The 23,506-nt window shown below is 41.3% G+C and overlaps 1 protein-coding gene across 2 annotated transcripts; it reads left to right on the top strand.

Annotated features, from left to right (window-relative positions):
- The first annotated feature begins 481 nt into the window (after positions 1-481).
- Positions 482-23,304, top strand: LOC109899131 (GTP-binding protein SAR1a-like). Of its 2 annotated transcripts, none has more exons than XM_020494184.2 (7): positions 482-566; positions 11,375-11,447; positions 11,988-12,107; positions 12,241-12,306; positions 12,434-12,537; positions 19,568-19,699; positions 20,234-23,304. In XM_020494184.2, exons 2-7 carry the CDS (start codon positions 11,390-11,392, stop codon positions 20,348-20,350), a joined length of 597 nt encoding a protein of 198 aa, XP_020349773.1. In that variant the 5' UTR covers positions 482-566; positions 11,375-11,389; the 3' UTR covers positions 20,351-23,304. The 2 variants fall into 2 exon arrangements, with proteins under 2 accessions (XP_020349773.1, XP_031691418.1); XM_031835558.1 differs by lacking the exon at positions 482-566 and adding an exon at positions 2,554-3,005 and having other exon boundaries at positions 20,234-21,204.
- The last annotated feature ends 202 nt before the right edge of the window (positions 23,305-23,506 follow it).

Genomic DNA, 23,506 nt, shown 5'->3' with positions numbered 1-23,506 from the left:
GATAATGTAAAAACTTTCAATTTGATTTTGTCTGACATTATTTTGTAGGAAGTTGTACTCTGTTACCCAGCTGACATTTAGATGAGGGCTGATTTGGTTACCCTTTGCTTGTATGTTGTGTTCTACTGCCATCTAGCGGCCATTTTCTATACCAAGGCGCTCAGGAATTGTCAGTTTATTTTTTAAACCTTTATTTAACTAGGCAAGTCAGTTAAGAACAAATTCTTATTTACAATGACGGCCAAATCCTCCCCTAACCCGGACGACGCTGGGGCAGTTGTGCGCCGCCCTATGGAACATTCTCTACATAGTGGTGCGACTATAAATTGCCATTCGTGTATTTTTAGATTTGAAAAATATATAAACTGTGTTTTGATGTGAGATTCTGAGTAACTTGTCTTAGAAAATCAAATTATAAAGGTATGGGATCGTAATTTTACGAGACGCCTGTCCCAATAGCAGTTGTTACGCAGTTCCGGTAAACTCAAATTATTTTTGGACCAGTCATTCACGGAAAAAAAGCCTTGACCAAAAGTAACGGGACGTGTTGGAGCCACGGACACAAGGTAAATGATAATTTTTTTGCCATCAGTTCCATGAAAATCAACGTTACACACTTGTTTATCAGACCAGTATGTTTTGAGTTTGATCAATTGGAGTGGGTTGATTTGCGACCTTTTCTGCCTCGGCTTGTTTCTTGTTTACACTGATGTTTATTCTAGCAACGCTGATGTTGCAAATTTACAGTCACCTGCTTCCAGACTGGATTACTCTATGGTGTCAACAACAGTAGGCCTATAGCTATATTATATTGTCCATTGTATATCTATAGTCAATAACAAATCGTACTCCAACAACCTTGCGTTTAATCATAGCCGGGCAGATATAGGTAAACTCTAGAATTAGTTGTTGCATTCCTTAAGGTCACTGTCATGATATTCACACAGCAAGTTAGTAGACACTATCAAGAATGTGACGTGTGTATCAGTCAGTCATGGCTGCCCCAGAGGTATCAAATGTCATCTGTAGCCACAATTTGTTCTTACTGGACTATTTTTATAGACAGTCTGACTGCTATGATCAGTAACCCAGCTCCTGGTTAGTGTGAATGGGTGACAGTTGTCTACCTGCACTATATATACAAATGTATGTGGACACCATCAAATTAGTGGATTAGGCTATTTCAGCCACATTTGTTGCTGACAGGTGTATAAAATTGAGCACACCACCATACAATCTCCATAGACAAACACAGCCACAAAGTGGTAGGCCACACAAACTCACAGAATGGGACCACTGAGTGCTGAAGCATGTAAAAATTGTCAGTCATTGCAACACTCACTACAGAGTTCCAAACTGCCTCTGGACACAAACTGTTCCTCAGGAGCTTCATGAAATGAGTTTCCATGGCTGAGAAGCTGCACACAAGCCTAAGATCACCATGCACAATGCAGAGACTGTCAACAAATACAGCAAAGAGATGCTGTTTTTATTAGTGAGCTCATGTTTAAGTTCTTACTCAGCACTGTCAACACTTTTATAAGCCATAAAATGTGTGTTCTTCCTATTTCCACTCAGCGTTGCACTGCAGCAGCAATGAGTGTGTAGGAAAGTGGCTTGTGTTATTATTAGTGGCTTGGGGAGTTTATGTCAAGGAATATCTCACTTTCTTTCATAGGAGTAACATGAATTTGTGCATGTGGCAGAAATAATGCCATGTGACTCGAGTTTCACCATCAGCTGGAAGATGGTGGCCCTTTTTGGTCAGTGTCAGTGGAGGAAAGGGAGAGTGGAGGGATGTTGAGAGGCAGACTGACCTTCAGATATGTAGGCACCATCAGCCCAGAAAAAAATAAATTATTTAAATGTATGCTCATGTGGTGGAGTCTAGGAATATGGCTTTCCAAGACTACTGTGAGCCAGGTGACATCACTGCCAGTGTTGTGCCGAAAATCTCCCCCCTGCCAGAATCCCCCCCCCCCCCCTTCTAATTTCCTTAATTATGTGGCTAGAGTCAAATATTTTCTATAGAACAAACTTCACCTCCGGATAGGCAACCGACATGAATAATGAATGTATGTGTGTTATCTTAAACATGGAGTAAAATGTTGACAAGCAATAAACATTTCAGAACAACTATGGCTGAATTATCTTACACTTTCAAAAATACTTGTCGAATAAGACATGGGAGAGATGACGAATTTTGGCAAAGAGATTTATTTATAGACTAATACAAATCAGTAGCGGATTTAGGTACTGGCGACATGGGCAGCTGTCCAGCGCAGCATCTTGTACACCGGGGGCGGGCGCTGAAGGGGCGGTTCGGGCGGGAGGGCGCTGAAGTTGGGGTTCGGGTGGGAGGGCGCTGAAGTTGGGGTTCGGGTGGGAGGGCGCTGAAGGGGGGGTTCGGGAGGGCGCTGAAGGGGGGGTTCGGGCGGGCGCTGAAATGGGAGGGGTGGGCGCTGAAGGGGGGGTTCGGGCGGGCGCTGAAATGGGAGGGGTGGGCGCTGAGGAGGGGGTTCGCGCCCAGGGCGCCATACAAGCTAGAACCGCCACATACACTTGAAACAAATAGCCAAACCGAAAACTGCAGACAAAAATGCGTTCTGCTATTAAGATCAGTGAAATGTAGGCTAAATTTACAACGGAGTGGAGAGCAGAAGTCTCAACTCGCAAGCAAGCAGCAATGAAGATCGCGAAGGGGGGACAATTCTGACAGGGGGTGATTTTCGGCACAACACCTGTTCTAAAAAGGTCCCCGGGAGAGATGGCGCGAGGGAGTGCGCAGGCAAGTGTGTTGTAAAAGAAGGAGAGAAAGAACGATAACGAGTAGAGAGGAGCCGAATTCAGAAAGTAACTTACGTCTGAGTATCGTTGGAGAAAGAGGACGTGCTAGTTCTGGAAGAGGATTGTTCCATACCACCGAGTGACTGTCTTTTCCTTCAGAGTGATGCTAGCTGTCTAACGTTACCCACCAGAGTGATGGACATCAAATAATTGTTACCGTGAGTTGAAGTGATTTAACGTTAGTTCTAAAATATTCCCTGGAAGTAATTGAACTTTCTGTTTATGACCTGAAAGAAGAGGAAATCTAAAGTTGGGGACTTTTCAGTTGTTTGACATTACATAGTAACGTTAGTGCAAGGATAAGGAGGGACACCTAATACTGAACATTTAGGCCGAATTAGCCATTCAAAGGAGAATAATATTACCGTGGCAACGTTGCAGACGTACGTATACTCGTACATCGCCTTGGTCTGTACAATTGCCCTTATTTTAGCGCCCCAAAAACTCAAGATCAACTGTAATGTCAATACCATTGTAAAGCACAACTTCTCCCCTTTCCAACACAATAAATGACATGACCTAAACGCTGCCCGTTTCTGCATAATTCAAGCAGGCAAATTGAAAATGGCGGGTGGGGAAGCGAAACTAATGCGTGATGGTGAGAAGGAGATGTCGTGTGGGAAAATAGCTTTTTTTCACTCGATCTGTCCAACTTATCGGCTCTAAAATTTAAATAAAACACTATAAAGAGTTTATATGTGTCATTACATACCTATTTGAAGGTTTGTATCGAATTCGAATCGGGTTTTTAGGGCGGTGCTAAAGTGATCTTAGAAGTAAACAGCGGCTTTGAGAATGAAGATGACTCAAAAAATTACTAGGTATTCCACCCTTACCCCGTCACTGCCCATTTCTTGTTTCAAAAGGATGAGAGAAGTGCTACACCTGGTGGAGAGAAATTGTAAGACAGATATAGTTGCTTTATGCATGCTGTACGTTACGACATGACACGCCACGATGTAAAGGAGGGCCTGTTTTTTAAACTTTTCTCCAATACTATAGAGCAATTACCATGTCAATCAACACTTGAATAGAAACATAGTTCACACCCCCGATTTTGAAGTCAACACAGTCTCTACAGTCCCATTAGTTTTCTTTGTAGCCTCGTTTGAATGTTGCAGTTGCGCACATTTGTAAGGAATGGGGTGAGTTTGTTACTTCTATTAGACCTCATACAGACCCCATGAACACAGTAATGGGTGTCATTCGTTATTTTAGTTTGTTATTGGGATATCTGATGTAGTGTCTTCAAGCTAGGCTAACCTTGCACGTGAGGTAGGTTACCGTAGGTCATTCTGTGCTATTTTGCCAGTTGTGTTTCCTTAAAACTGGTAATATAGTCTCATTATTTTAAAGCATAACTATCTTTATATTACTACTGCCTTGGGGTAAGGGGTCTAACCTGTCATAGGTATTGGGATGTATTGCGGGTGGATGCTCCATGCTATTAACCATGTAATCTGAGGGACTGCATACAGTGAGTTATTTGTATTTTTTTCACCCTATACTATTAGGAAAAGTGCCACTACTAAGGTTGCACATTTTGGGGAATATTCAGAGGTGGAAACTTTACGTGGGAATATGCAAATTAATATTAATACCATTTAAATGTAGATGTTGTTTTGCATTGGATATATTTACCATATCATATGGAGACAGAAACATACAACTTTTACCTTATCATAACTAGACATAATTGCAAATTATTAAATCCTATCAATAGAAAAAAAAAAAAAAAATTAGTTACAAATTGAACTTTAATTAAATGAGTTGACTCTTCACATGGGAGGATTTCACTGAACAACAAAAGATCGGGAATATTGAATGATCCCCAATGATCCATCGCATCTCCCAAAAACGTTTTCAACATACATCTGTAAAATGATAGTCTAGAACCTAAAGCTTTGGTTGTCTTCCTCTCAGGCTTCCATTACTTCTCCCTAGACCTCCTCAATGTCCACCTCTTGAACATCAGACTCTGATGCCCCATCTTCACTGTCACTTTCCAACCTCCAACATCCAACAGGATGGCGTTGTCTCCCTCAATCCGTGCAATGGCTACTGCTATAGGGTTCAGGAGTTTCAGGCTGCTTACCACTCTCCCAAAATAAATAACCCAGGAGGATCCTCTTGATGGGGCTGTCCATATCGGCAGACTGTGATATGGCCATTTCTTGGAGAGACTTCTTCCCCTCAAGGAGACTGTCAAACATGATGACACCACCCCAACGGGTGTTGCTGGGCAGCTTCAATGTGGTGCTCTTATTCTTCTCACTTTGCTTGGTGAGGTAGATTGCAGCAATAACTTGACGACCCTTCACATACCTAACAATTTCCTTGGCTCTCCTGTAGACTGTATCCATTGTTTTCAGTGCCATGATGTCCTTGAGGAGCAGATTTAATGCATGAGCAGCACAGCCAATGGATGTGATGTGAGGGCAGGACTCCTCCACTTTAGACCAAGCTGCCAACATGTTTGCAGCATTGTCTGTCACCAGTGCAAATACCTTCTGTGGTCCAAGGTCATTGATGACTGCCTTCAGCTCATCTGCAATGTAGAGAGACCCGTGTGTCTGTTGTCCCTTGTGTCTGTGCTCTTGTAGAATACTGGTTGAGGGGTGGAGATGTAGTTAATTATTCCTTGCCCACGAACATTCGACCACCCATCAGAGATGATTGCAATACAGTCTGCTTTCTCTATGATTTGCTTGACCTTCACTTGAACTCTGTTGAACTTTGCATCCAGCAAATGAGTAGATAAAGCATGTCTGGTTGGAGGGGTGTATGCTTGGCAGAGAACATTCCGAAATCTCTTCCAATACACATAGCCTGTGAGCATCTGAGGTGAACCAGTTGCATACACAGCTTGAGCAAGACATTCATCAGCATTTCTCTGACTACGTTCCTCCATTGTGTCAAAATAAATTCTGATTCCAGGAGGACCATGAGCTGTTGCTATCGATAAGGTGTCTGATTCATAATTTTCACCTCGAATAGAGGGATTTGGCACAATATTTTCAAATGTACACAGCTTTTCCTTCTACATTAGCTGCAGTGAAATGTCTCCCACATCAGATAGTGCATGTGGCATTTTCATGTAAAAATAGTTTAAAAAAAACAAATACAATTCCATGTACAGATAAATACTTAAGCAGTTAGATTAAACAACTCCTTTGTAAGATACATATTTTAAAATGAAACATGTATGGAAACAGGTGAATTAACACTCAGTTAGCAGGCTCAAGCAAGCTAAAAACCCACATGGTAGCAAAAACTAACTAGCAGAAAATGTTAACAAGTTAGAAATGATTTAAACACACTTTGCTGTAGGCTGCTATTTACTAGTTAATAAAAAGTGATGTATGCCATATACAATACTGTATATTCACCCCACACAGTATTGTAATCAAAACTTACCAGAAAGCATGTAGTCATTGGCTCAGACAGTGTAGTAGTGTGGCCTCAAAGCATCTCATTAGTGTGCAAGACCTTGAGAATCAGCTGTACATGTGATGGAAGAATGCACTGTGCATGCAGAGGGTTGCAATTCCATTGAATTGGGGGATAGTTTAACCAAAATATGCCACAAGACCTAGAATTTCCTTATGTGTATCTCACATAATAGGTTCACTGTTCCTGAAATTTACTGGAAAGTTTCCGATTCTTTGCAACCCTAGTCACTACTACTAAATACCGTGATGAAGTTAAATGTGTTCGGCAACAGAGACACAGGTCAGTTTGTTGCTCAACCTCCCAAGGCTGATCTGAGGAAAACCCTACAAAAACTTGTATTTCCTATCTGTTACACTCACTCAGCTGTGCTTCACAAGTAATACAACAACAGATCTGTTAATGGTGTGATCATATAGCCTACCTCAAATGTTGAAATATAATTTTAAAAGATTGGTCAAGAACAACAATGCATTGGCCGGGAAATTAAAGCAAAGCCAATATGCAGTGATAATGTATTGGGCCTATAGCTTACAGCACAAACTTCATTGTTACAGTACTGTTTTAAATTGGTTACGTGTTGCATAGGCTTTTTTTTTTTTAAGTCATGTTAAACAAAATCTTAATGGTAGATCGAGGCTTGCATTTTGACTCAGTGATCTTGACTCAGAAAAGGTTGGTGTCCTCTGTTCTAGATTTTTCCCTGTAAACACTATCAATGTTTCCCTTTACTGTGGCAATTGTGATCGAATCAATGCAACATACAACTATGCAAGAGATTTTGTTGTTGGCAGAACGCATCGGAGTAGGATTCTATTGAGTTGACATGCACTACACAGCCCTTACTCTACACAGACTGTGTTTACAGAATGAGCGGTCGTGAGTAAATTAGCTTGATTTGAGATCAAAGTGATGTATGTAGCCACATAGCCACGTCTGCACATTTTGTTCATATCCTCTGCTAGTTAGTGAGATATTAGCCCAGTGAAAGATCATTTGTAGTCAGCAATAGGGCTGTGATTGCTTCCTACAAGAGCACAAAACGTTTACATTTCTAGACCTCTTTGAAAAGCAAGTCAAATATAATTTGCCAATATAATTAGTCTAATAATCTGTAATATTAGTATGGGAATAATAATGAATTTTATTTTGTAAAGTGTTTTTTTTCTTAAAGTCTCATGGTATATAGGCCTACATTGAACACCACACATTGGCTGCTACTCTAGGCTGAATGGTAGAACAGCTATTTCCATGTTAAAATGTAATGGGATGCATTTTCTCCATTGTTTTTTGATGGTAGGTGTACATTATGATCAAATAGCCACAGTGGCCTACATGGCCACTTAAAACTAACTTAAAGTGGGTACAGCCTCAGTGGTCACAGTAAACGCACACTGGAAGTTGCACAGAAATTTCACAAGTCATTGAAATTTGCTCTCATCAGACCTGAAGTCTGCTCAGTGCCCAAACAATTAGTGGGAACATTGGTTGTAATACCCATGACACCTAGTGGTCAAACAGAGAAATGGTTTCAATTGTTTTTTCCACCATAAAATAAGGTCTGTGTTTTGTGTAGGCTTACCCTGGCATGACGTTTTGATATACGTGCAAATCTCTCTAGGACAAGGTGACTTAACAATATCTTCACCTGTATTTGCCACCCCAAAAATGAAATGCTAATGTGGCTATCATAAAGAACTACAAATGCCATGATGATCTGGATGAGCAAACCAAATCGAGGCAAATGTAAAAATCTCTGGATTAACTATCTAATGTTAGCTACATTTAGCAATTAATAAATTGGCTACATTTCTTTAAATTGACAATTCTGTGAGCTGTCTTGTGCAAGTTTTAAATTGACACTACCTGCTAGCAAAGGTGTCAGCTAGAGATGAAGTGCAGGAGCTGCAGATTTGTAGTCTTGCATGATGTCTACTTTGATGCTAATTAGCATTTTAGAATCTGAGTAAATAGCTGAATATATTGATTAGAGGTCATGGCCGATGAATTAGGGCCGATTTCAAGTTTTCATAACAATTGGTAATCGGCATTTTTGGGCACCGATTATGGCCGATTACATTGCAATCCACGAGGAGACTGTGTGGCAGACTAACCACCTGTTACGCGAGTGCAGCAAGGAGCCACGGTAATGTGCTAGCTAGCATTAAACTTATCTTATAAAAAACAATCAATCTTAACATAATCACTAGTTAACTACACATGGTTGTTGATATTACTAGTTTAACTAGCTTGTCCTGTGTTGCATATAATCAATGCGGTGCCTGTTAATTTATCATCGAATCACAGCCTACTCCGCCAAACGGGTGATGATTTAACAAAAGCGCATTTGCAAAAAAGCACAATCGTTGCACCAATGTACCTAACCATAAACATCAATGCTTTTCTTAAAATCAATACACAAGTATATTTTTTTAACCTGCATATTTAGTTAAAAGAAATCCATGTTAGCAGACGATATTAACTAGGGAAATTGTGTCACTTCTCTTGCGTTCAGTGCAAGCAGAGTCAGGGTATATGCAGCAGTTTGGGCTGCCAGGCTCGTTGCGAACTGTGTGAAGACCATTTATTCCTAACAAAGACCGTAATTCATTTGCCAGAATTTTATATAATTATGACATAACATTGAAGGTTGTGCAATGTAACAGCAATATTTAGACTTAGGGTTGCCACCCATTTGATAAAATCCAAAACGGTTCCATATTTCACTGAAAGAATAAACATTTTGTTTTCGAAATGATAGTTTCCGGATTTTACCATATTAATGACCAAAGGCTCGTATTTCTGTTTGTTAATTATATTATAATTAAGTCTATGATTTGATATTTCATAGAGCAGTCTGACTGAGCGGTGGTAGGCAGCAGCAGGCTCGTAAGCATTCATTCAAACAGCACTTTCCTGTGTTTGCCAGCAGCTCTTCGCAATGCTTGAAGCACAGCGCTGTTTATGACTTCAAGCCTATTAACTCCCATGATTAGGTTGGCAATACTATAGTGCCTATAAGAACATCCAATAGTCAAAGGTATATTAAATACAATTGGTAGAGAGAGAAATAGTCCTATAATTCCTATAATAACTACAACCTAAAACTTAACAGAGAATATTGAAGACTCATGTTAAAAGGAACCACCAGCTTTCATATGTTCTCATGTTCTGAGCAAGGAACTTAAACGTTAGCTTTCTTACATGGCACATATTGCACTTTTACTTACTTCTCCAACACTGTGTTTTTGCATTATTTACACCAAATTGAACATGTTTCATTATTTATTTGAGGCTAAATAGATTTTATTTGTGTATTATATTAAGTTAAAATAAGTGTTCATTCAGTATTGTTGTAATTGTCATTATTACAAAGATGTCTATATATATAGATATATATATACCGATTAATCGGTATCGGCTTTTTTTGGTCCTCCAATAATTGGTATCGGTATTGAAAGATCATAATCGGTCAACCTCTAATATTGATAAAAGCAACCTTGTTCTAGAGCGATTTATATGGTTATCAAAACGTCATGCTAGGGTTAACCTACAAGGAAACAGCACTTATTTTAAGTGTTTCTAAAATGAATAAATTAATGGTGGAAAAATGATTGGAACCATGTCCTTGTTTGACCGCTAGGTTTTATGGGTATTATGACACCTCCACTGTGGGGCTCTATTGGAGGTTATATACAGTGGGGCAAAAATGTATTTAGTCAGCCACCAATTGTGCAAGTTCTCCCACTTAACAAGATGAGGGGCCTGTGATTTTCATCATAGGTACACTTCAACTATGACAGACAAAATGAGGCAAAAAAAATCCAGAAAATCACATTGTAGGATTTTTAATGAATTTATTTGCAAATTATGGTGACTGTTTGATTTCACTGAACGAAAATATAAATGCAACATGCAACAATTTCAAATATTTTACGGAGTTACAGTTCAGGAAATCAGTCAATTGAAATACATTCATTAGGCCCTAATCTATGGATTTCACATGACTGGGAATGCAGATATGCATCTGTTGATAAAAAAAAAATGTGGGCATGGATCATTAAACCAGTCAGTATCTGGTGTGACCACCATTTGCCTCATGCAGCGCGACACATCTCCTTCACGTAGAGTTGATCAGGCTATTGATTGTGTTCTGTGGAATGTTGTCCCACTACTTTTCAATGGCTGTTCAAAGTTGCTGAATATTGACGGGAACTGGAACACATTGTTGTACACAGCAATCCAGAGCATCCCAAACATGCTCAATGGGTGACATGTATGGTGAGTATGCAGGCCATGGAAGAACTGGGACATTTTAAAGTTTCCAGAAATTGTGTACAGATCCTTGCGACATGGGGCCGTGCATTATCATGCTGAAACATGAGTTGATGTCAGCGGCTGAACGGCGTGACAATGGGCCTCTAGGATCTCGTCACAGTATCTCTGTGCATTCAAATGGCCAATTGTGTTGGGCTGGCATGGTTACATGTGGTCTGCGGTTATAAGGCCAGTTGGAGGTACTGCCAAATTCTCTAAAACGATGTTGGAGGCGGCTTATGATAATTCAATGTTAATTTCTATATCTGGCAACAGTTCTGGTGGACATTCCTACAGCATGCCAATTGCACGGTCCCTCAAAACTTGAGACATCTGTGGCATTGTGTTGTGTGTCAACTGCACATTTTAGTGGCCCCAGCACTAGGTTCACCTGTGTAATGATCATGCTGTTTAATCAGCTTCTTGATATACCACACCTGTCAGGTGGCTGGATTATCTTGGCAAAGGAGAAATGTAAACAAATTTGTGCACAAAATTTGACAAATTCGGTGCATATGGAAAATGTCTGGGAAACTTGGCACTTTACTTGCTCTTTCACAAATAAAATGTGTAGTATATGGGTAGAGCCAGAAGCAATGTGTAGAGGCAATATGTCTAACTTTCTCTTGCGTGGCAGAGTTGTAGTTGGCCCTTGTCTGTCCTCTAATGAATGAAGCTGAGTATAGTTAAGAGTTAAGTACCGTCAGGATTTTCATTAACACTGTAAGTGACTGTTTGTTATTTAACCTTTCTGTTTCAGGTGAAGATAACAGACATGTCGTTTATATTTAACTGGATCTACAGAGGCCTCAGTGGTGTGCTGCAGTTACTAGGTACAGTGCATTTAAGCTATAAGCCTAGAGGAAATGTGGTATTTGGCCAATATACCACGGCTAAGGGCTGTTCTTATGCATGACGCAACGGGGAGTGCCTAGATTCAACTCTTAGCCGTAGTATATTGGCCATAAATCACAAAGCCCTGAGGTGCCTTATTGCTATTATAAACTGGTTACCAACTTAATTAGAGCAGTAAAAATACATGTTTTGTTATACCCACGGTATACAGTCTCATATACCACTGCTGTCAGCCAATCAGCATTCAGGGCTCGAACCACCCAGTTTATAATAAAACTTCAACCATTCAATCATTCAAACTAACTACTGAAGAAAGATCAACTTTATTTCTGAGTGTATCTGTAGCGTTTGACTCATGCTGTACCAATAACTGTGTTTTCTTTCTCAAGCACATTCCTAACCTAATCATATTATGGTCAAATCAGCTATTCAATCCCATGTCGTATTGTCAGCATCATATTTTCCTACATTAAATTTGATGGTAAATAGACTGTCTCTTCACTTGTATCTCCCTCCAGGTTTGTATAAGAAGTCTGGGAAGCTGGTGTTCCTTGGTTTGGACAATGCTGGGAAAACAACACTACTGCACATGCTCAGAGATGACCGACTGGGACAGCATGTGCCAACCCTACATCCCAGTAAGGCAAAGGAGGTTCAGACACCTTTTGCTTACTTACCTATGGCTGTCCATCGTTCTCTTTTAAGTGCTCTTATTGAATGACCTTTGTCTGGTGTTCCTAAAGTAGTCTATTTTCTGCCTCTGTCCCACAGCATCAGAAGAGTTAACCATTGCTGGGATGACATTCATAACATTTGATCTTGGTGGTCACACACAAGGTACACATTAGAACTCAAACTTGGTTAACTTATGGTTAAGTCTTGAAATCTTCATGTGATACTAAGGCTTAAGTGGCAGTGACAAGTCACTTGCGATCAATTAAACTGCTTTGATTATCACTCACAGCCAGAAGAATCTGGAAGAACTACCTCCCAGCTATAAATGGTATAGTCTACCTGGTGGATTGCGCAGACCATGAGAGACTACAAGAAGCCAAAATTGAACTGGATGTAAGCAACCCCCAACACAATTCTACAAAGAAAATAGATGGTAGTAGTAAATAAGCAATATACAGTATCTTACACCCAGTAGTTATTGTATGGCTAAATGCTAATCAATACACCATTGCTTTTCACTGATGAGTAGGGCATTAATCCTTAAGTCTATTGACGCACCCGTGCATCAACTTAATGAACATAATACAAAAATACTGATCGAAATCCATCAGTTTAAAAGCTGCAATATGTAACTTTTTGGGCGACCCCCGAAAAAGTTACATAGAAATTTGAGTGGTAGATCTGTCACTCGTTGAAAACAAGTCTAAGAAACGGTAGATCTGTTCTATGTGCGCTATTTCAAATCAAATCAAACTTTATTTGTCACATGCGCTGACTACAACAACTACAACCATTACCGTCAAATGCTTACTTACAAGCCCTTGACCAACAATGCAGTTAAAGGAAGAGTTAAGAAAATATTTACCAAATGTTGGTAAAGTAGTTTTTTTTTTTTTATGAAAAAAGTTACACAATTTAAATAACAAGACTATATACAGGAGGTACAGGTTAGTCGAGGTAATTTGTACATGTAGGTAAAGGTAAAGTGACTATGCATAGATAATAAACATTGAGTAGCCGCAAATGGGGGGGGGTGTCAATGTCAATAGTCCGGGTGGCCATTTTATTAATTGTTCAGCAGTCTTATGGCTTGGTGTCAAGAAGCTGTTAAAGAGCCATTTGGTCCTAGACTTGGTACTCCGGTACCCCTTGCTGTGCGGTATCAGAGAGAACAGTCTATGACTTGGGTGACTAGAGTCTTTGACAATTTTTGGGCTTTCCTCTGACACCGCCTAGTATATAGGTCCTGGATGGCAGGAAGCCACTACCACTGCCTTACGGTCAGATGCTGAGCAGTTGCCATACCAGACGGTGATGCAACCTGTCAGGATGCTCTCGATGGTGCAGATGCAAAACTTTGAGGATCTGGGGACCCATGCCAAATATTTTCAGTCTCCTGAGGTGGAAAAGGTATAGTGCCCTCTTCGACTGTCTTGGTGTGTTTGGACCATGATAGTCTGTTGGTGATGTAGACACCAAGGAACTTGAAACTCTCGACCCGGTCCACTAAAGCCCCGTCGATGTTAATGGGAGCCTGTTCTGCCCGCCTTTTCCTGTAGTCCACGATCACTCCTTTGTCTTGCTCAAATTGAGGGAGAGGTTGTTGTCCTGGCACCACACTGCCAGGTCTCTGACCTCCTCCCTATAGGCTGTCTCATCGTTGTCGCTAATCAGGCCTACCACTGTTGTCGTCAGCAAACGTAATGATGGTGTTGGAGTCGTGTTTGGCCACTCAGTCATGGGTGAACAGTGAGTACAGGAGGGGACTAAGCATTCACCCCTGAGGGGCTCCTGTGTTGAGGATCAGCGTGGCAGACGTGTTGTTGCCTACCCTTACCACCTGCGGACGGCCCGTCAGAAAGTCCAGGATCCAGTTGCAGAGGGAGGTGTTTAGTCCCAGGGTCCTTAGCTTAGTGGGCTCAATGGTGTTGAACGCTGAGCTGTAGTCCTTGAACAGCATTCCCACATAGGTGTTCCTTTTGTCCAGGTGGGAAAGGGCAGTGTGGAGGGCAATAGAGATTGCATCATCTGTGGATATGTTGGGGCGGTATGCAAATTGGAGTAGGTCTAGTGTATCTGGGATGATGGTGTTGATGTGAGCCATGACCAGATTTTCAAAGCACTTCATGGCTACAGATGTGAGTGCTACGGGGAGGTAATAATTTAGGCAGGTTACCTTTGCTTTCTTGGGCACAGGGACTATGGTGGTATGCTTGAAACATGTAAAGGTTGAAAATGTCAGTGAAGACACTTGCCAGTTGGCTTTGAGTACACGTCCTGGTAATCCGTCTGGCCTTACGGCTTTGTGAATGTTGACCTGTTTAAAGGTCTTGCGCACATCGGCTACCGAGAGCTCTATCACACAGTCGTCCGGAACAGCTGGTGCTCTCATGCATGCTTCAGTGTTGCATAAAAGGCATTTAGCTCGTCTGGTAGGCTCGCATCACTTGGCAGCTCACAGCTGGGTTTCACTTTGTACTCCGTAACAGTTTTCAAGCCCTGCCACATCCGACGAGTGTCAGAGCCGGTGTAATAGGATTCAATCCTAATCCTGTATTGACGCTTTTCTTGTTTGATGGTTCGTCTGAGGGCTTAGCAGTCATCGGCTTCATCAATAAGTGCATCGACGACGTCGTCCCCACAGTGACCGTACGTACATATCCCAACCAGAAGCCATGGATTACAAGCAACATCCGCATTACATAAACAGCCTTTAGCTCGATGCGGATGTTGCTTGTAATCCATGGCTTCTGGTTGGGATATGTACGTATGGTCACTGTGGGGATGACTACGTCGTTGTCGATGCGCTTATTGATGAAGCCGATGACTGAGGTGGTATACACCTCAATGCCATTGGATGAATCCCATTTTCCAGTCTGTGCTAGCAAAATCAAATCAAATCAAAATGATTTATATAGCCCTTCATACATCAGCTGATATCTCAAAGTGCTGTACAGAAACCCAGCCTAAAACCCCAAACAGCAAGCAATGCAGGTGTAGAAGCACGGTGGCTAGGAAAAACTCCCTAGAAAGGCCAAAACCTAGTAAGAAACCTAGAGAGGAACCAGGCTATGTGGGGTGGCCAGTCCTCTTCTGGCTGTGCCGGGTGGAGATTATAACAGAACATGGCCAAGATGTTCAAATGTTCATAAATGACCAGCATGGTCAAATAATAATAAGCCAGAACAGTTGAAACTGGAGCAGCAGCACGGCCAGGTGGACTGGGGACAGCAAGGAGTCATCATGCCAGGTAGTCCTGGGGCATGGTCCTAGGGCTCAGGTCAGTTGAAACTGGAGCAGCAGCACGGCCAGGTGGACTGGGGACAGCAAGGAGTCATCATGTCAGGTAGTCCTGGGGCAAAACAGTTCTGTAGCGTAACATCCACGTCATCTGACCACTTCCGTACTGAGCGAGTCACTTGTACTTCCTGCTTTAGTTTTTGCTTGTAAGCAGGAATCAGGAGGATAGAATTATGGTCATATTTGCCAAATGGAGGGCGAGGGAGAGCTTTGTATGCATCTTTGTGTGTGGCGTAAAGGTGGTTTAGAGTTGTTTTTGTTTTTTTCTCCTCTGGTTGCACATGTGACATGCTGGTAGAAATTAGGTAAAACGGATTTAAGTTTGCCTGCATTAAAGTCCCCAGCCACTAGGAGCGCCGCTTTTGGATGAGCATTTTCTTGTTTGCTTATGGCCTTGTACAGCTGGTTGAGTGCTGTCTTAGTGCCAGCATCGGTTAGTGGTGGTAAATAGACCGCTACGAAAAATAATATAGATGAGAACTCTCTTGGTATATAGTGTGGTCTAAAGCTTATCATAAGGTACTCTACCTCAGGCGAGCAATACCTTGAGACTTCTTTAATATTAGACATCGTGCACCAGCTGTTGACAAATAGACACACACCCCCGCCCCGCGTCTTGCCAGACGTAGCTTCTCTGTTCTGCCGATACATGGAAAATCCTGCCAGCTCTATATTATCCGTGTTGTTGTTCAGCCACGACTCGTGAAACATTGCTTTGGTAGGATAGTCTTGATCGTATATCATCCATTTTTTTTCCCAATGATTGCACGTTGGCCAATAGAACAGATGGTATTGGAGGTTTACTCACTCGTCTACAAATTCTCTTAAGGCAGCCTTACCTCCGACCCTTTTTTCTCCGTCTTTTCTTCATGCAAATGACGGGGATTTGGGCCCGTTCCCAAGAAAGCAGGATATCTTTTGCGTCAGACTCGTTAAAGAAAAAGTCTTCTTCCAGTTCGGGGTGAGTAATCGCTGTTCTGATGTCCAGAAAACAAAGTTACAAACAATGTGAAAAAAATAACAAAATAGCACAGTTGGTTAGGAGTTAGTCATCAGTTGGTCATCCCCTCCGGCACCATTCTTAAAGTATTTCTATGCTTCCAGTTTTTTTTTTTTGAGTCTTTTACTTTCGGTTTTGTACACCAGCTTCAAACAGCTGAAAATACTTGATTTTTGGTTATGGAAAATGTATTTCACAGCCATTTAAATGGTACAATGATTCTCCAGACTATACTTGTTTGTTTTTTCACATAAACTGAAATTAAACAAACTTACTATTTTAGCAACCAGGAAATGTCGGTGCGATTTCTGCATAGTGCGTCTTTAAGCTAGATCTCAGTTGCATGGGCTGTGTCCCAATCCACTGCATCCGCCTATGTCGCCCTTCCGCATCTGCGGTGGAAAGTGGCAGCATTACAGAGCTGTTTGGAGGTAGTTTTAAGCCAACAAAAATAAGCAGTTAAATATGTGTCTAAAACAACAAATATTTGTGAGCTTTCTTATATCTCCTAGATATAGGACAGACAGCTTATTCCTTGTTATTTATTTTTTGACTGTCTTTTTTTGCCATTTATGCATGTCTTATTCAATGCGTTTCTAAGGGCAATGGTAGTAAAGGCCAAATGTAAATATTTTATAGGATTTTTTTTTTTACAGTTACTTTTATACCTAAAGGGGTCCTAAAATTCCAACTGAAATAGCTAAAGGATCCATGGTATGACCATCTTTAAACAATATCACATGAAGCCTCCTCCCTAAGTTTGTTTTACTCACTGCTTTAGCACACTCTGCTAACCCTGATGTCCTTGCTGTGTCTGAATCCTGGCTCAGGAAGGCCACCAAAAATTCAGAGATTTCCATACCCAACTATAACATCTTCCGTCAAGATAGAAGTGCCAAAGGGGGAGGAGTTAGCCTGCAAAGTAATGTCATACTTTCCAGGTCCATACCCAAACAGTTCGAACTACTAATTTTGAAAATTACTCTCTCCAGAAATAAGTCTCTCACTGTTGCCGCCTGCTACCGACCCCCCTCAGCTCCCAGCTGTGCCCTGGACACCATTTGTGAATTGATCGCCCCCCATCTAGCTTCAGAGTTTGTTCTGTTATTATCGAAAACTTCAATAAGCATTTCTCAACGGCTGGCCATGCCTTCCGCCTGGCTACTCCAACCTCGGCCAACAGCTCCGCCCCCCCCGCGTGCTTCTACACCTGCATTGCTTGCTGTTTGGGGTTTTAGGCTGGGTTTCTGTACAGCACTTTGAGATATCAGCTGATGTACGAAGGGCTATATAAATAAATTTGATTTGATTTGATATTACCAGCCTGTTCAACCTCTCTTTCATATCGTCTGAGATCCCCAAGGATTGGAAAGCTTCCGCAGTCATCCCCCTCTTCAAAGGGGGAGACACCCTGGACCCAAACTGTTACAGACCTATATCCATCCTGCCCTGCCTATCTAAGGTCTTCGAAAGCCAAGTCAACAAACAGGTCACTGACCATCTCGAATCCCACCGTACCTTCTCCGCTGTGCAATCTGGTTTCCGAGCCGGTCACGGGTGCACCTCAGCCACACTCAAGGTACTAAACGTCTTCATCGACCTTGCCAAGGCTTTCGACTCTGTCAATCACCATATTCTTATCGGCAGACTCAGTAGCCTCGGTTTTTCGGATGACTGCCTTGCCTGGTTCACCAATTACTTTGCGGACAGAGTTCAGTGTGTCAAATCGGAGGGCATGCTGTCCGGTCCTCTGGCAGTCTCTATGGGGGTGCCACAGGGTTCAATTCTCGGGCCGACTCTTTTCTCTGTATATATCAATGATGTTGCTCTTGCTGCGGGCGATTCCCTGATCCACCTCTACGCAGACGACACCATTCTATATACTTTCGGCCCGTCATTGGACACTGTGCTATCTAACCTCCAAACGAGCTTCAATGCCATACAACACTCCTTCCGTGGCCTCCAACTGCTCTTAAACGCTAGTAAAACCAAATGCATGCTTTTCAACCGATCGCTGCCTGCACCCGCATGCCCGACTAGCATCACCACCCTGGATGGTTCCGACCTTGAATATGTGGACATCTATAAGTACCTAGGTGTCTGGCTAGACTGCAAACTCTCCTTCCATACTCATATCAAACATCTCCAATCGAAAATCAAATCAAGAGTCGGCTTTCTATTCCGCAACAAAGCCTCCTTCACTCACGCCGCCAAGCTTACCCTAGTAAAACTGACTATCCTACCGATCCTCGACTTCGGCAATGTCATCTACAAAATGGCTTCCAACACTCTACTCAGCAAACTGGATGCAGTCTATCACAGTGCCATCCGTTTTGTCACTAAAGCACCTTATACCACCCACCACTGCGACTTGTATGCTCTAGTCGGCTGGCCCTCGCTACATATTCGTCGCCAGACCCACTGGCTCCAGGTCATCTACAAGTCCATGCTAGGTAAAGCTCTGCCTTATCTCAGTTCACTGGTCACGATGGCAACACCCATCCGTAGCACGCGCTCCAGCAGGTGTATCTCACTGATCATCCCTAAAGCCAACACCTCATTTGGCCGCCTTTCGTTCCAGTACTCTGCTGCCTGTGACTGGAACGAATTGCAAAAATCGCTGAAGTTGGAGACTTATCTCCCTCACCAACTTCAAACATCAGCTAACCGATCGCTGCAGCTGTACATAGTCTATTGGTAAATAGCCCACCCATTTTCACCTACCTCATCCCCCATACTGTTTTTATTTATTTACTTTTCTGCTCTTTTGCACTCCAATTTCTCTACCTTTACATGACCATCTGAGCATTTATCACTCCAGTGTTAATCTGCAAAATTGTAATCATTCGCCTACCTCCTCATGCCTTTTGCACACATTGTATATAGACTCCCCCTTTTTTTCTACTGTGTTATTGACTTGTTAATTGTTTACTCCATGTGTAACTCTGTGTTGTCTGTTCACACTGCTATGCTTTATCTTGGCCAGGTCGCAGTTGCAAATGAGAACTTGTTCTCAACTAGCCTACCTGGTTAAATAAAGGTGAAATAAAATAAAATAAAATTTAAAAAACCTTAGTAGAACTTTTAGAGGTTTAACTGGCCCTCTACATTCTCCCTCTCCAGGCGCTGTTAACAGATGAGACCATCTACAATGTGCCTGTACTTATCCTCGGGAATAAGATCGACCGCCAAGAGGCAATCAGTGAAGATGCACTCCGAGGGATGTTCGGACTCATTGGACACACTACCGGAAAGGTGAGGAGGAGAGGGGCTTACTGTTGAATGCACACAACATCATTTACCCTCTAGAGCAGCAGCCTCCAGAGCAACTGACATCGGATAGTACCATCATACTAAGAAGTAAAGAAAAAAAGAAACAAAACAAAGCAGTCCTAATGTTGAAAAAAACAGCATTATGTTGTCACATTTGGTTTATTTTGAAAGCACACAATCGACACTATTTTCCATACGTGTTTTAATAGGTTTTTGAAGGACCATAGAGTTAAGTCTGCTTTGTATTTTCCTATTTGCCAAGTAAATCTGGTATCATAGTATTGCAATACTGGTATTGTGAGAACACTACTACAGAGCTAGGCAATTGGGTCTAGTATTGACAATGACTAAATGTGGATGACAAATGACTGATTTAGAGGACAGTTAGGATCCACTTCATTGTAGTAGTTTATTATGGTAACTCTGTAGTCTCACATTGACTCCAATGCAAAGGAAAAGGTTGGATTGGAGGGTAATCTTTACTTGTCTCTTCTGCCTATGTGTTTCTCTTCTTAGGGTAATGTGTCACTGAAGGAGCTGAACCTGAGGCCCATGGAGATCTTCATGTGTAGTGTTCTGAAGAGGCAGGGATACGGAGATGGTTTCCGCTGGCTCTCACAGTACATTGACTGATCGATCCATCACTATTTCTCTTACTAGATTCACACTATACAGCCAACTCAAAACTTACTGGGTGGGCTAGATTATTTAAAATAAAATGGTCATTTCCAGCATGGTTCAAGCAACTATGATGGATGTGTAACAAGTTCAGGTCAGCCAAGTACACAAGAGGACAGACATGCCTCACGAATCTACCCGCTGGAAAAGCTATTAACTGCTAGCGTGCTATATTTATAGTAATTTTTACATTTGAGAAAGTGTGGCCTCAATAAGTAAATATATTTCTAAGACAAATATATTTTTATTGATACAGTATTTATACTCTTGTGTTTTGGACATATTTCTTTGGGTTCAAACAGTGTTGAAATATGAAAATGTTTGATAGTAGAATAGTCAAATCTATTAATAATTGGTACACCCTTTTATAGTCTGAGCCCTATGTAGTGAATTCAAACTTCAAAACCAATATTGTGTAGTTTACACGTTGCGTCATTTTCATTAATGATCTGTTACTTTCTGAAAGTACTGTGGGTGGTGGGCATTTTGAATCATACCTCACGTGATGTCAGTCAAACAGTTTTATTATTACAGTATTATTTCTCCTCCCACTTATGATGACGTTACAGGGTAGGACATGTCATCGCTTTGAACCAGTTCGTAACCATGGTTTATTTTTAAGTTGCTGGCATTGGATTTCAGAGGGGTTATTGGTGTAACAGTTCCGCGTTTGTGTCTTTTCGACATTGCTGCTCTCTCCTTCCACGAACATTTGAAGTCGGAAGTTTACATACACTTAAGGTTGGAGTCATCAAAACTCGTTCTTCAACCACTCCACAAATTTATTGTTAACAACCTATAGTTTTGGCAAGTCGGTTAGGACATCTACTTTGCATGACACAAGTAATTTTTCCAACAATTGTTTACAGACAGATTGTTTCACTTATAATTCACTGTATCACAATTCCAATGGGTCAAGATTTTACATGCACTAAGTGTACTGTTCCCTTAAAAAGCTTGGAAAATTCCAGAAAATGATGTCATGGCTTTACAAGCTTCTGATAGGCTACTTGACATCATTTGAGTCAATTGGAGGTGAACCTGTGGATGTATTTCAAGGCCTACCTTCAAACTCAGTGCCTCTTTGCTTGACATCATTGGAAAATCAAAACAAATCAGCCAAGACCTCAGAAAAAAAATGTAGACCTCGAAGTCTTGTTCATCCTTGGGAGGAATTTCCAAACGCCCGAAGGTACCACGTTCATCTGTACAAACAATAGTACGCAAGTTTAAACACCATGGGACCATGCAGCCGTCATACCGCTCAGGAAGGAGACGCATTCTGTATCCTAGAGATAAATGTACTTTGGTGTCAAAAAGTACAAATCGATCCCAGAACAACAGCAAAGGACCTTGTGAAGATGCTTGTGGAAACCGGTACAAAAGTATCTATATCCACTGTAAAACGACACCTATATCAACTTCCGCCCAGCAAGGAAGAAGCCACTGCTCCAAAACTGCCATAAAAAAGCCTGGCTACGGTTTGCAACTGCACATGGGGACAAAGATCGGACGTTTTGGAGAAATGTCCAATGGTCTGATGAAACAAAAATAGAACTGTTAGGCCATAATGACCATTGTTATGTTGAGGGAAAAGGGGGAGGCTTGCAAGCCAAAGAACACCATCCCAACCATGAAGCACAGGGGTTAAAGCTTGGTCACAAATGGGTCTTCCAGGAAGTTAAAGCTTGGTCACAAATGGGTCTTCCAAATGGACAATGCATACTTCCAAAGTTATGGCTGAAGAACAACAAAGTCAAGGTATTGGAGTGGCCATCACAAAGCCCTGACCTCAACCTATAGAACTTTGTGGGCAGAACTGAAAAGCGTGTGCGAGCCAGGAGGCCAACAAACCTGACTCAGTTACACCAGCTCTGTCAGGAGGAATGGGCCAAAATTCACCCAACTTATTGTGGAAAGCTTGTGGAGGGCTACCTGAAACGTTTGACCCAAGTTAAACAATTTAAAGGCAATGCTACCAAATACTAATTGAGTGTATGTAAACTTCTGACCCACTGGGAATGTGATGAAATAAATAAAATCGTTCTCTCTCTCCTATTATTCTGACATTTCACATTCTTAAAATAAAGTGGTAACCCTACCTGACCTAAGACGGGGACATTTTACTTGGATTAAATGTCAGGAATTGTGAAAAACTGAGTTTAAATGTATTTGGCTTAGATGTATGTAAACTTCCGACTTCAACTGTACTACATAGCAGGCCTGGGTTCACATACTTTTAGAAATCTTTCAAATACTTTGAGCTTTTTCTTTAGCCTGCCTGGATTGCCAGGTTTGTACTTCTGGGAATTTTCTGTTGGTTCTATTGCAACATACAAGCTCAATCAAGCACAGTGGAAGTATTTTAAATGATTTCAAATGGTAATTGAGCTAGGTCTGCTATACCAACCAGGCCAAATACTTTTTTTCTATAACTGCTAAAGCGTATAGGCCTACACCCTTACATTTATTCTAAGCATTTCTCTTTTCAAATGCATATCATAAAAGGAAAGCAATGGTGCCCTAAATGTATTTTACTGTACAAAACATGGAATCTATGCAGATGATAATTGATGTTTTATTACATGGTTATTCCAGTAGAATTCCGCTTCATTCAATAATATATTGATATCCTATTATTCTGTTCTATATGTAATACTATGGTCTCACTCCTTAATATAGCAGCACCCCTCAATACATGTTTTTTCAGGTTATTTGACCATTAGAAATAGTTACATACCAGACAGGTTTTACCAACGAGGACAAAGTTGTTGTTTTCTCATAAATGACTGTTTTTGTATTGATAAATTCCAGTTGTTTCACTACCAATGACATGAAGTGCATTAACACTTTTTATTTATAAATTGCTTAATACAAAAGTGCAGTATTTTGTAATACCAGGGTTTTATCACAACGTTGTAGGTTACAGATAATGTATGCAATTTCCTATAGTCTACCAACTGTATAAATGGTTTTTGTTACTGTAAAATAAGTACTTGGTGACTATTGGCTGCTCATAACTATAATAAACTATAATAAACATAATAAAAAGAAATGTCCCTTTTTCAGGACCGTCTTTCAAAAATAATTTGTAAAAATCCAAATAACTTC

This window comes from Oncorhynchus kisutch, linkage group LG11 (assembly GCF_002021735.2).
Source record: "Oncorhynchus kisutch isolate 150728-3 linkage group LG11, Okis_V2, whole genome shotgun sequence".
In the NCBI taxonomy this organism is placed as follows: Eukaryota; Metazoa; Chordata; class Actinopteri; order Salmoniformes; family Salmonidae; genus Oncorhynchus; species Oncorhynchus kisutch.
Note: the sequence above shows the minus strand (reverse complement) of the source record. Positions and strands in the feature narration are given on the sequence as shown.

Coding starts and splice junctions, on each gene's coding strand:
- LOC109899131 (XM_020494184.2), top strand. CDS start 11,390: ATGTCGTTTATATTTAACTGGATCTACAGAGGCCTCAGTGGTGTGCTG. Junction 11,448..11,987: donor TGGTGTGCTGCAGTTACTAG/GTACAGTGCATT, acceptor ATCTCCCTCCAG/GTTTGTATAAGAAGTCTGGG. Junction 19,700..20,233: donor TTGGACACACTACCGGAAAG/GTGAGGAGGAGA, acceptor TTCTCTTCTTAG/GGTAATGTGTCACTGAAGGA.